The 13,935-nt window shown below is 45.2% G+C and overlaps 1 protein-coding gene across 2 annotated transcripts in view; it reads left to right on the top strand.

The window, feature by feature from the left end:
* Positions 1-13,935, top strand: part of MCTP2 (multiple C2 and transmembrane domain containing 2) — a 187,758-nt gene that overhangs the window by 46,342 nt on the left and 127,481 nt on the right. For both annotated transcript variants that reach the window (XM_066239372.1, XM_066239371.1), the window contains exon 4: positions 290-398. In XM_066239372.1, coding sequence (XP_066095469.1) covers positions 290-398 — 109 coding nt within the window. The remainder of the gene's footprint in view (positions 1-289; positions 399-13,935) is intronic.

The following is a 13,935-nucleotide window of genomic DNA, read 5'->3' as shown; positions in this document are numbered from 1 at the left end:
CCCTCCGTGAGAGGTGTTAAGGGTAACCCAGATGTTGGCGTGCCCTGCTTCTTCTTGGATAGCTCATATCGTGGCAGTATGATCCTGGTGGCCTCTGAATTCTGATAGAACCCCACTGGGGAGATGTAGAAGGGACATTTAGCCAAGCAGTGTGACCCAGTTATCAACGTGAGCGGGAGTCACACTGGAAAATTGGCTATTTTTTTCCCTCCTTTAAGTTTAGACGCATTTGTGACATTCTCTCCTGGGGTGGGGAGAGACAGCTGACTTGACCTCTCCATCTGTGCAGACCCCTGGGGAAGCCAGCGACGGCCTGAGCAACCTCCCCCGCCCCTTCGCCTACCTCCTCACCATCCACCTGAAGGAAGGCCGGAACCTGGTCATCCGAGATCGCTGTGGTAAGGCCTGGCCGCCTGCTCCGCTCTCTGTAGCCTGCACACATTTCTCTCTCTGCCTTGTCACAGTGTGGTTCGCTAACCTCTGCTCTCTCAGCCTGGTTTGCAACAGACTGGACCCCAAATCTGAGTCTCCAGAAATCAAGGTGTTTGCAACAAATTATTTAAACATACTAAGTTTTATTTTCCCTTACTGTTATTCAATTAGTACATAGTAATAATAATGCTAATCATCACCACATACAGTTGTTCTGAATGAATAAGATCACGGTAATAAATTTGTGCTCAGCATATAGCAAGTGCTCAAGAAAATGTTCTCTTATTCCTGCTTTAATTATCTCTGATAAAGATGTGAATAATTCTTATTGTAACTTCAGGCCTTGGCCAGTTCACTCAGTGGGTAGAGTGTTGGCCTGGCATATGGATATCCCAGGTTCGATCCCTGGTCAGGGCATGCAGGAGAAGCGACCATCTGCTTCTCCACCCCTGTGTCTCCCCTTTCTCTTCCTCTTCCTCTCCTGCAGCCATGGCTCGATTGCTTTGAGCATTGGCCCCAGGCACTAAGGATAGCTTGGTTGGTCTGAGTGTCAACCCCAGGTACTAAAAATAGCTCGGTACTCGAGCATCAGCCCCAGATGGGATTGATCCTGGTCTGGGCACATGTGGGAGTCTGCCTTGCTATCTCCCGTCCTATCACTTACAAAAAAAAAAAAAGTCATCCAACGTATGCATGGATGGAAATGCCCTCTGAACCCACCCTCATGCTTCCCACCCTGAAATCCCACTGGACTACCCTCCCTCTGGATAACATGCATCATCTGTCCACAATCGATTTGTTCACCTTTTCCCACGTGTTTCTGTGAATTCACACACATTCTTTCTGATGCAGAGTGATCCTGCAGTGAGTTTTTGTTTTCACATTACAACATGTACTCAAGGCTGACCATGCTTCGCCATTGCAACTGTGTCTGCTTCCTTTTGCATGGTACGTAACGCCCTACAGTGTGGCGTGCTACTTAGCCGTGCCTCCCCTGAGGACAGAGGGCTTTTACCCTACTTTCTCAGCAGTATACATGGTTCTGTTCCAGCCATCCGCTGTGTGATTCCATTCACAGCTAAGAATGCCCCTGGGATAAAAATAACGTGTTTAAGAACAGATGGTGGCAGCCGATGGCCCGGGCTCACATCTTGCCTTCTCTTCTCCATTCACTGCTGTGTGATTCAGGCAATGCACCTTGACTTCTCTGTGACTTTGGTTTCTCATCTGTAAAACAAGGACAGTAATACTGACCTACCCTCTTGGCCATCGGGAGGATTAGAGATCGTAACTTATATATAAAAAGAATAAAATCAATGCCTGGCCTCTGGCACTCAATGAAAGGTAGCTGCTGTTAGCAGCTAGGATGGCATCTAAAAATATAACTGTAGGATCCAGTGGAATATTTATTTTTAAACCTAAGAGACACTGGCAGACGTCTCCCTCCCCAGATGTGCACTACGCCCTTTCCTACCTGTCTGCGTGTGTTCTCTGCCTTGTTCCCATTGATTACCTGCTTGTTGTATGACTCCTGCTAGTTTTTTTTTTTTTTTTTTTTTTTTTGTATTTTTCTGAAGCTGAAAACGGGGAGAGACAGTCAGACAGACTCCCGCATGCTCCCGACCAGGATCCACCCGGCACGCCCACCAGGGGCCAAGCTCTGCCCACCAGGGGGCGATGCTCTGCCCCTCCGGGGCGTTGCTCTGCCGCGACCAGAGCCACTCTAGCGCCTGGGGCAGAGGCCAAGGAGCCATCCCCAGCACCCAGGCCATCTTTGCTCCAATGGAACCTTGGCTGCGGGAGGGGAAGAGAGAGACAGAGAGGAAGGAGAGGGGGAGGGGTGGAGAAGCAGATGGGCACCTCTCCTGTGTGCCCTGGCCAGTAATCGAGCCCGGGACTTCTGCACGCCAGGCCGACGCTCTACCACTGAGCCAACCGGCCAGGGCCTCCTGCTAGTTTTTGACAGTCTCGTGGGTCAGGTGTCGACTCCCATGTTTAATTTGTCCTTCATGAATGATGAATTTTGACGATGACCATGGTCATTCCTGTCCATTTCTCTCTGTAGCCTTTACTCAGGTTTCAGTTGAGGGGTTTTTTTTTTTTCTTCTAAATGCTTGCAATCCTTTGATAATTTTCAGAATTTGCATCTGTTAGTTCTGTGTTGCTAATACTTTTTTTCCTGCCAGGCTGTTTTTTATCCCTCATGTTTGGTCTCTTCTGTCCACCAGAGAGTTGATGTTAGTTACAGCCCTGTCTCGCTGAGGATCAGTGGAAAACTATTTTGCTGCTGCCCTCTGGTGGCAAAATGGCAGTATTGCAAAAGGGAAAGACGTTCTTGGAAGGAGGTCAATGTGAAATCACTAAGGGCCATAAACATCACCTGGGCTGGAGGCTGGAAGGTTGAGGGTTGATGGTTCTTGTTTTTGATATGAATTTTAGAGGATGAAAATTCAGGACCTGTACTTCTAGAAAAACTGTCCTTCCTCTTGTTTCCTAGCGCAGGTATATAGTTGACCTTTGTTTTCAGAACATATTACAGGAAGAATACATTTATAGGAAGAAGTAGTTTTCCTATTTGGAAAGAATAGTTTAGACAGAAAATTTAAGAATCTCCCCACTAGAGTGAAACATCTACCATAATGTCAGGCACCTCTGATTTCAGACCTGCTTTCCTTCTGCTATTGAATAGGCTGATGTTTATGATTGTAATTTCTATATGATTATGCATTTCTTCTTTAAAAAGAGACGATACTTTTGTCTTAGACCTAGAGAGAAACATAGTTTCTCCCTTGCAGCTATTGACGAAAGGATGTCTAAATTTTCAGAGAAGTTTTACAAGAGTTTATCTGAGACAGAATTTTGAGGTCATGCTGGGAAGCAAAATCTCAATGGATTGAAAGAAAAAATGGTCCAAAGAATGGCAGTTTTGTGGTTTCTCTTACGCAGGTAGAATCAGAGGAGAAGACGGAAGGGTTGTGTGTGAAATCCACTGGTGGTGGGTTAGGAGGTGGGAGAAAGCAAAGGGTGGAGAGACCCAAGATTGGTGCAGATGACAGCCCAGGCCACAGAGCTCCGGTGGTTAGAACATCGTCCCAGTATGCAAGGTTGCTGGTTTGGTCCGTGTCAGGGCACGTACAGAAACAGATGGATCTTTCTGTCTCTCTCTCTCCTTTCCTTTCTCTCTGAAACCAATCAATAAAAACATTTTTTTAAAAAAGATTATGCAAAGGAACAGAATGGAGAGACACAAACTTCTTTTACTTTGGTGGATACAGAACAGTTAATAACGAGCATTTATGTAGCACACAGAGGTGGTATTTGGGGAACAGGATGACAACAAAAGGTTCTGCGATCTTGTGTCCTGGTCGGTCGTGACATGTCAAAGGGTGTCTTATCCTAGATGCATCAGAGCAGCGGACGGGGCTCCCTGAAGGTAAGGGTTGACCCTTGCTCCAGGCGCGGGACCAGACTTCCCACTGTGGCCTGCCAAGTCAGGAATTGCTGCTCGCACCATCCTGTGTGTTTACTTTCGTCACTGAGGTATTCTGACCTGCCCTGCGGCCCCGCTGAGCTTTTCGGACTTACTATTATCCTAGTGCTGCTTTCCCGTTCACACAGCTGTCAGTGAGGGGCAGACCGGCTGTTTCTAGGACTCTGCTGTGTGTGGAGGAGAGCCGTACAGCTCCCCAGCACGTGTGTTATGAGCGGGGTTCCCTGAGGGGTTCAGGGTAGCTCTGTGGAGCCTGGACCCGCCCGCCAGCAGTCTCTCCTGTTTATCCTGCTGTGCCCGACACATGCGATCGCTGCTTTTGTGCCAGGATGGTGAAGTGTCGGGGAGCCCTGGGCAGAGGGGAAGGGTGACAGACTCTGGACTCAGACCAGCCGGGTCTGACCAGCTCAGATACCGTCCGGCAGTAGTGGTGAGGGTTAACCTGGTGTGTGTGCTTGCGGGGCTTGCTGGGACGTGTGTGGGGCAGGGGTGAATGACAGTAATATACAACACTTTTGTTTATGAAGTTTTTGCTGCAAAAACTTTTTTTAACTCTTACAATCCTTCCCTAGAGCGTGTCTCCTTTGGTTTTCATGCCCAGAAAGGCCTTTTCTGTCTTGAGAGAGATGTGCATTAACCTGTATGTGTTCCCTTTTCTGTCCGTATTTCCATTTATCTCTTTGATCCGCTCAAGTTTATTTTGATTTCCGGCCCCCAGGGGAGGAACTTAGTTGTCCTTCTTGCCAAATGGCTATTTAATTAACCGGGACTATGCTTTCCTTTCCCTAATGATTTGACTGCCACTTTTCAGTCGTGTGTTAAAATGCAACTCGTATTAGGGCCTGCTTCTTGGATTTCTGATTGATGGCAATGGATGTGCTGTTTTTTTTCTCGTGCCAACACTGCACTGCAGTTTTATTGTAGCGAGAGCTCGCCCACCACCAGTGCTTTTTATTTTGCAAAAACCGGGGCTTTACTCCCCATTGAAGTACCCTCTCAGAACACCAGATGGCGCGAGATCACCGTTCGCTGTGAGGGAGCCGCACAAACACCTGGCCTAAGTTATCAGGAAGACTGTCATTCAGGAGCAAACTGGAAGCTTTCAAAGATGCAGACATTTGTCCTGAAACGCAGGTGGTGGTTGGTTTCCCTCTGCTCCTTGAGCTTTGAGAACCTGCCCAGGCCCCACAGCAAGCGAGGGGAGCTGGTATCTGAGACCTGCTTCTGTTTATTCCCTTCCCACTGTTTCCTGTGGCCATATTTGTCCTAATAGTCTTTAATGTGTTCCTACAACTGAGCTTTTTCCCCTGGGGGTTTGTGGTTGGGTGTCGCTTTGGGACTGTGTGTCCTCGTGGGTGGATTAGAAGGGCTTGAAGCTCCTTTGCATTATAGAGTCAGTTATCTTTTTCTGCAGAGGGACATAGCCCAATTCCTAGGAAGTACCCTGAGCAAAACGGCCTGTTTTCTGTGTCCATTCTGTGAAGCAAATAGCTGTAAGGTATTTTTCCCCCACCGAGAAGGAAGGAAGAAGGCTCGGAGCCACCAAGTGTGGAATAATAAAAGGTTTTATTGAGTACAGAGCACGCATCTCCCCCCCCCCCCACACAAGGTTCCCTGGCCCCGAGGTAAGATGGAGGCCAGGGAAGTTGCAAGGATTAAACCACTGGGGAGATATTTAAAGGGGTCCCTCTAGGGAAGTCAAGCTAACATGATGTGGTGAAATCCCACTGGCTGGTAGATGGTCGCTTTTTTCCAAAAGGTTCCTGTGAAGCTTTTTTTGGCATGCTTGGTTGTGGGCGGTCCTAGCCAAAGTTCGCGGGTCTGGGTTCCCCACATGACCATCCCCCATTATCCACCGACCTTACATCTTACCTCGAGGCCAGCACTGTACTTCAATAAAGCCTTTTACTATTCCACACTTCGTGGCTCTAGCCTTCTTCCTTCCTTCTCGGTGGTGAAAAATACCTTACAATAGCCCTTCACCCAACCCAAGACTACTGACTTGAATTGGATTAAGTGTGTCTTCCTCTTGGGTGAACAGATTTCTCTGTAATGGGTGGTTTTGACTGTTGTTCGTTTCTGTACCAATACAGGGTCATGCTGTGTTCCAAAGCTCTTTCAGCTTACTTGGTTTCACTGTGTGTGATGTCCACAGGGTGTGTTCTGCTTCAGGGGGTGTGCGTAGCTTACACAGTGGGCGAATACACAGAGGAGAGTCCATGCATTTCCATGTGGCCATGATCTGCATGTGGCTTAATTTTGATTGTAGCGACAGCATTGGGCAGTAAGTTCTGTTGTGCCGTTATAACCTGAAACATTCACAACATGCTGAACTTGAGGCCAAGTGTGACATTTATCAACTATCTGGCTTACAGTTATCTTACTTCCTTTCCCCCCTTAGCCCTTTCTAATTTCTTTATATTGCTGCATCTTCCCTCCATTTTTCTAGGCTGTTATACCTTCTAACTTTCCCTGGGTCCTTCTGTTTTGATGTTCCAGGGATAGCCGTGCAGGATGTCTCTAAGCCGAATTTCACACCCCTGTGTACATGTGATTGCTTGTTCAAGAGTAAGGGTGAGCCCTGGCCTGATGGCATGTTTGCTTAGAGCAGTGCTGGTCAACCTGGTCCCTACCGCCCCCTAGTGGTGGTCAACCTGGTCCCTACCGCCCCCTAGTGGTGGTCAACCTGGCCCCTACCACCCCCTAGTGGTGGTCAACCTGGTCCCTACCGCCTCCTAGTGGTAGTCAACCTGGTCCCTACCGCCCCCTAGTGGTGGTCAACTTGGTCCCTACCGCCCCCTAGTGGTAGTCAACCTGGTTCCTACCGCCCACAGGGGGCATTCCAGCTTTCATGGTGGGTGGTAGTGGAGCAACCAAAGTATAAATAAAAAGATAGATTTAACTATAGTAAGTTGTTTTATAAAGATTTATTCTGTCAAACTTAGCGAAAATCTGACATAAAGTACTTGGTAATTATTATATGCTTTAATTTGCTATAACTCTGCTTTATAAATTTTGTAAAGTGAAGTTACTTCCTTACTTTATAAATCACCATTACTGTGGAACTGGTGGGTGGTTAGAAAATTTTACTACTAACAGAGATACAGAAGTGGGCGGTAGGTATAAAAAGGTTGATTGCCTCTGGGTTAGAGCATCATCCCGAAGTGCTGAGGTTCCCGGTTCAATCTCTGGTCAGGGACATATGGGAACATATTGGTGTTTCCATATCTCTCTCTCTCTCTCTCTCTCTCTCTCTCTCTCTCTTTCTTTCTCTTCCTCTCTCACTAAAATCAGTAAATAAACATTAAAAAAAGAGTAGGGGTACAGGCATCTTCTCTTAATGACCACTTCCCCCCAAACCAGTTTGATCAATGATCTGTTCACCAGATGTGCTAGTTGCTGAATTTACTGACTTCACCAATATACTGACAATGTTTTTATTTCCTCTTTTTATAGGTTATAGTTTTTTTTAATTAAGAAAGTTATTGCCCTGGCTGGTTGGCTCAGTGGTAGAGCCTCGGCCCAGCATGTGGATGTCCCAGGTTTGATTCCTGGCCACGGCACACAGGAGAAGCGCCATCTGCTTCTCCACCCTTCCCCCTCTCCTTCCTCTCTGTCTCTCTCTTCCCCTCCCGCAGCCGAGGCTCCATTGGAGCAAAGTTGGCTCGGGCACTGAAGATGGCTCCATGGCCTCTACCTCAGGTGCTAGAATGGCTCCCGTTGCAACAGAGCATCGCCCCAGATGAGCAGAGCATCGCCCCCTGGTGGGCATGCTGGGTGGATCCTGCTCGGGTGCATGTGGGAGTCTGTCTCTCTGCCTCCCTGCTTCTCACTTCAGAAAAATAAAAAAATAAAATAAAAAAGAAAGTTATTGGATGAGAACTTTTAAAAATAGCTTTGAAGGTCTCTGAGTCATATTAGTTAATTGGTTATGAAGACAAAGGATAAAAAGCATCTTAAATAGTATTTAATTTGTCTCAGACTTAAAAATAAGGGGGAGCAGAAGAGATGGGGTGTCATAGCCTAGGCTGTGGAGCCCAGACGGGGAGTGACCGAGGAGAGGCGGAGAGGAGATGTTTGGGGACACGGGCGGGCAGGGGGCTGAGGGCGGGGGGGGGGGGGAGGGGACACCTGGGCTGGGGGTCCTGAAGGACGGTCAGGGATTAGCCAGTGCAGGGACAGGATCTGAAGGTCCAGGGGGACCCTCCTTTCCCTAGCTTTCTCATGTCCTATTTATTCTTTACCTTACACAACCTTGTAAGTAATGGAGCAAGCTTTAGTAAAGCTGTATACCTAGTCAACACTTGGTAAAATCGGTCATTTCAGGTCACCGATCCCACTGTCAGCAGGCCAAGAATGTCCCAGGACAACCTCTTCAGAGGTTGGGTTTTGGTCAAGTGCATGGGTCTATTCCATAACAGGGTCCGCCGGTGGGCAGGACTTGTTCAAGGTGCCTTCGGGGTTCCATGTGTGGTGGGCCGCCTTGGCGGAGGAAGTCAGTTGTATCCCGGAAGAAAACTCTGGAATAATTCCACCGGAATGTGCTCTGCGGCAAAATGGAGGGCGAGGCCGTAGACAGTCACGGAGGAGCAGTCTTCTCCTGGAAACGGGGCTGCCACCCGCTGGGGGCGGGGCTGGGAGAGCCTGGGTGGGGGCGTGGCCCCTTCTTTCTGTGCCAGTGGAATTCTGCTAGACTCGCACCCGCTCTTCAGTCATACAGATTTAGCTCTCCAAGAAAAATGTTGTTTCTTCTTTTTCACGTGACCAAGCACAGATTCCCTCTCAATTTCCGGAGTGCCCACTTAAGAATGCAGTGAGCGCCTGGCCTCCACGACCCGGAGCTCGCTGCGTTCTCTGCGGGAGGGCGGCCGTGGCTGCCCACACACCTGCGCTTGCTCTGCTGCTGGGAAGAGGGCTGGCTCCTTCATTTCGGCCAGCCTCCAAGAAAGTCTGAACTCATGGGTCCCTCTGAAAACAGCTCAGGTTTAGTTTGTTTCCTGGCCAAAAAGAAAAAAAAAGACTCAAAAGTATGTGTATAGATAGAGCAGATTCTAAATGTATGTGTATAAGAAAAAAAAAGTCAAATTTATGCCTTTCATATGTTTCTGAATACTGTTTATTATGCAGGGTGAGTTCCTCTACATGTAGGTCAGTTTCCCGGAAGACTTGGCAGATAATTGTTGACTCGAATCTGAACCCTCTCGCTGTTCTGACAAGGGTTCTCAGATATTACGGAATGGGAACTTAGTATAAAAATATGGAGATAATTTCCTTTCATGGACCAACAGCTACTCTGAGAAATGCATTTAATTAGAGAACTTTTCTAGCCGCCACCGACCTTTCTTTGGGAGAGACTGTATGGTTACAATTTTTAACTTGCCAAAAGAGCTTCGCTGGTAGCAAATGAGTCGATTTTGCCTGAAAACACTGTTTTTGCAGTCGGTGTCATGGGTTTTTAGTTCAGATTAGGAACGCGAATTTTTTGAAAAATGATTATATAGTAACTTTTCATATATGTACATATATGGCCATTAATTTTTTGCAGAAATATATTTTATGTGTATGCAAGGAAGCTTATGTATTACCGACTGAAGAAAGCAGGAAAAATACAATATGAAAGCTGATTCCTTTTTGTGAAAAGTGTGTGCATGGTGTATGTGTGTGTGTAAAAAGTCTAATAAGTAGATATCAACATATTAAATGTGTAGATGATAGTAATTTTCTTTTTTTTTTTTCAGGGGGAGTGGGGGGACAGACAGAAAGGAAAGGAGAGAGATGAGAAGCATCAACTCAGAGTTGCAGCACCTTAGTTGTTCACTGATTGCTCCCTCCTATGTGCCTTGACCTGGGGTCTACAGCTGAGCCAGTTACCTTAGGCTTCAAGCCAGCCAACCCCATGCTCAAGCTGTCGAGCCGGTGACCTCAGGGTTTCAAACCTAGGTCCTCAGTGTCCCAGGTCAACACTCTGTCCGCCGCGCCACCGCCCGGTCAGGCTGTTTTTCTTTTTCAGTACATCTTGACTTTCTACTTTTTTTTTTTAACATTGCTATGAGTTGTTATATTACGAAAAGCAAAGAGCAGTTATTTGTCATTAGAGCTTCACTGCAGATTTCTTTTATTTGCATATTAAAACAGTTCTCGGGCCAGTCAAGGCGATACTGTCGGTTCTGTTTACCACTTGCCCTGTCGCTTACAGGCCATTTCCCCTCACAACATTCTTGATGTGCTAATGGCCTCTCACGATGGTAAATAAAGTGCCGGGCGGAGAGCAAAATCGTGAAATAGTACAGTTCTCGATGACTCTCCTGATGACAGGTGTGAGGTGTCAGGTGTCCTTCTCACTGAGCTGCCTGTAATTTTCATCAGATTTGCCTGCAAAGCATTCTGAAACCCTCAGTGAAGAAGCCATCAGATTGGAGGAGGCTGGTAGCCAGCAGTTAGGAATATAGGAATACCTAGTGAGTTTTAGTTTTTCTACCTCCCTTTCCTTCAGGAACTGCTCAGAGATTTTATGGAAATCTCCCCCAGCCATGTGGGTTCCTTCTAAGAAGTGTATAAGATAAAGGATTTTCAACTTACAGAGAGAGGGTGATACAGATTTCATACCTCTAGAGAGGGCAAGAGAGGGACATTAGAGAGACAAATTATCAGTGTGTGTTATCTTAGCCAAAATAAAGTAAATGAATATTTAATTAGAATATTTAATACACTTCTCCTTTTTTATTTGTGACAGAGAGAGAGAGACAGACAGGAAGGGAGAGAGATGAGAAGCATCAATTCTTTGTTGCGGCACCTTAGTTGTTCATTGATTGCTTTCTCACATGTGCCTTGACCAGGGGACTACAGCAGACCGATTGACCCCTTGATCAAGCCAGTGACCTTGGGTCCAAGCTGGTGAGCTTTGCTTAAACCAGATGAACCCGCGCTCAAGCTGACGACCTCCATCCAGTTTTCGAACCTGGGTCCTCTGCATCCCAGTCTGACGCTTTATCCACTGCGCCACCGCCGCGTCAGGCCATTTGTCCTTTTTAACTTAATTGAATAGCAATGCTAAAAATATACTGCTCACCAAAATTAGGGAATATTTCAAAAATAATTATCAAGTGATTATCATTTGATTTTTTTATTAAACAAGAACATCAGAAAAGCAAACAAGTCAAAAGGAAGTTGTTCAATTATGCAAATGAGATGTAAAACCAACTTGTATTTCATTGGTGAAAATGCACCGTACAAAAGGCTGAAAGTACTGGAGTATCTGCATGTTCCCTGATCCCTCATTTTGGGGAGCAGTGTAGTAGCACTTACCATGGGACTTTCTCAGTAAATGGCTGGAGCCTGCTCTCACTGACGTAGATTGGTTCGCTCAGTTCTCAACATAATCTTTTGAAGTTGGTGTTTTCCATCTTACAGGGTGATGACAGAAGGGCATAAGGACATTAAGTTACCCAAGATGATGCAGTCACTGAAAGGAAGGTCTGGGGTTTAAATTCACCATGCCCATCTTAAGTTGAAGTTCATTCCTTGATCATCTATTTATAATACATCTACCATGCACATACTAGGTACATCTGGACATAAATTTTACCTTCCAGAGATTTCCATGGGAAATCAGGAGTTCAGAATTATTTTTATAGGTGCTCCATGTAGAATGTTTTCTATATTAAAATCGTTTTATGGCCCTGGCTGGTTGGCTCAGTGGAAGAGCACTGACTTGGCATGTGGAAGTCCTGGGTAAAATTCCCGGTCAGGACACACAGGAGAAGCAACCATCTGCTTCTCCACCCCTCTCCCTCTTCTGTCTCTCTCTCTCTCTTCCTTTCTCTTTTTCTTCTCCTCTTGCAGCCAGTAGCTCGATTGGTTCAAGTGCACTGGCCCTGGGAGCTGAGGATGGCTCCGTGGAACCTCTGCCCCAGGTGCTAAAAATAGCTTGGTTGTGAGCACTGGTCCAAGATGGGGGTTGCCAGGTTGATGCAGGAGTATGTCTCTCTATCTCCCCTCTTCTCACTTGGAAAAGAAGGGAAAAAATCATTTTATGACATACAGAGTAGGAAAGTATTCAGCTGTTGTCTTTTTTTTGTTGTTGTTGTTTGTTTTTTGGTAGTTATTGTCAGTCTTTAATGCCATTCCTGGCAGAGTTTTAATATTTTACTCTATCATGTGAACTTCTGAGTGAGAAATAGTACTGTATTTCCCCATGTCTAAGACGCACAATTTTGGAAAATTTTGGGGTCTAAATACTGGGTGTGTCTTATATAATGGTTGTCGTGTGTTTTTTTTACTTTCATTTCCTGCTTTTTTGTGCTTGTTTTTACGCTCATTGTTGAAGACCGTGATTTGCCCTCAGACAGATGAAGACAAACTAATGGATGGGAGTTTTGACAGTGATGAGGAGTTGTATGAATTTTATGAATAAAACTTGAGTTCAATAACTTTATGTAATACATTTTTTTTTCAAGTTTTGGGCCCCCAAATTAAGGTGCATCTTATACATGGGAGCGTCTTATACGTGGGGAAATATGGTAAATATCTTTTCAGAGTGGTTTGGGTGACATAACCCTTTTAGTCTGTAGAGCATCTTGCGAGATGAGTGATCCATGGATCATGCTTGTGAAACTCTGGATTTTTCTCTTATGGTTCAGGGAGCTTGGGGGCAGCTTTTTTCCAAGTCCTTAGTGCTGTAGCACTGGGTTATCTCAGCTTCCAAGTTCTCCTGCTTTAGCCTGCAAACTCCAGGTTGCTCTGCCTTCGAAGTTATAAGCTGCTGCCAGATTTATATTTCTCAGGCTTGGCTCTGATCATTTTCCTCCCCTGCTCGTAAGAAAACCCAAATTTCCTTCCCTTCTCATGCTAAAATAATTCCAGATGGACCAAAGGCTAAAATGTAAAAAAAACAACAAAAAAAACCAAAACGAAACATAAAAACCCTACAAAATCTGTGGAGAAAACATACTTGAACTAATTTCAAATATTACAGTGAGAACATTTCTTCTAAGCTGAAAGTTAAACTACAGAGGCATCAATTTGAAATTTGGTAAACAAAAACGAAAGGTGCTCACAGCAAGAAATAACATAGGCTTGAAGAAATTATTACAAGATCTATAGCTGATGACTGATTTCCATAATTAAGGGCCCATTGAAACCTGTAAGCACATGATAAACCAGGAACCCGTAGAGAAAGGGGCAAAGGATATCATCATGAATTTCCCTGACAAAGAAATAGAAATGTGGATCACTAAACTGGGATTTACTCAAATGTTAAAAATAGAGAAAGATGGGAGAAAAATACCACTTTTCACCTGTTACTGGTTTAAAGAAAAGTTTATACACTCAATGTTCATGAGCATGCAGAGAAACAAATTAAAAAATATATACTGTTGGTGGAGAATACATTTGATAGATTTTGGAAGAAGGATTTGACCATGTCGGAGTGAGAAAAGGCATGTATTAATTTGCCCAGCAGTTTCGATGTCAAAAATTTCTTTTAAATGTAACCATGTAACGAACCCTAAGATAGTCATACAAGAGTGCTTATTGTACTATCGTTTGTCCTAGAAAACAAAAAAGGGAAGTAGTAGAAATGTCCATTATTTGGTGACTAGCTACAGAAATTAGGACACAGCAACATCATGACAACTTACGCAGTTGTTTCATAAAACCCCCAAACTGGTGAGTCCGTACTGCTGATCTGAGCAATTAAGGTACTTTAATTGTGGAAATGAAAGCAAGCAGTCCAGTGTGTATAGTATGGTTATGTTCGAGTTAAAAAACAATTTTTGGTTTTTTTTTCTGTCAAACACCCAAGAAACCAGTACATGACTGGAATGCGGCTAAGGAACGGTTAAGAGGGGAGAGACTTTCATGCCTTTCAGAGTTGCGTGTGTGTCTGACATTTTGTTCAAATATTAAAATGAAAGAGGACAGAAAAAGCAATACCACCCAAATCTCTTGCAGAACAAACAGTCAACTGTTTTTTCTTTTCTTTTCTTTTCTTTTTTTTTAGGGCACTTTGGTCT

The sequence above is a fragment of the Saccopteryx bilineata genome, chromosome 7 (genome assembly GCF_036850765.1).
Source record: "Saccopteryx bilineata isolate mSacBil1 chromosome 7, mSacBil1_pri_phased_curated, whole genome shotgun sequence".
NCBI classification, from domain to species: Eukaryota; Metazoa; Chordata; class Mammalia; order Chiroptera; family Emballonuridae; genus Saccopteryx; species Saccopteryx bilineata.
The sequence above is the reverse complement of the archived record's forward strand: the minus strand, read 5'-3'. Positions and strand labels throughout refer to the sequence as shown.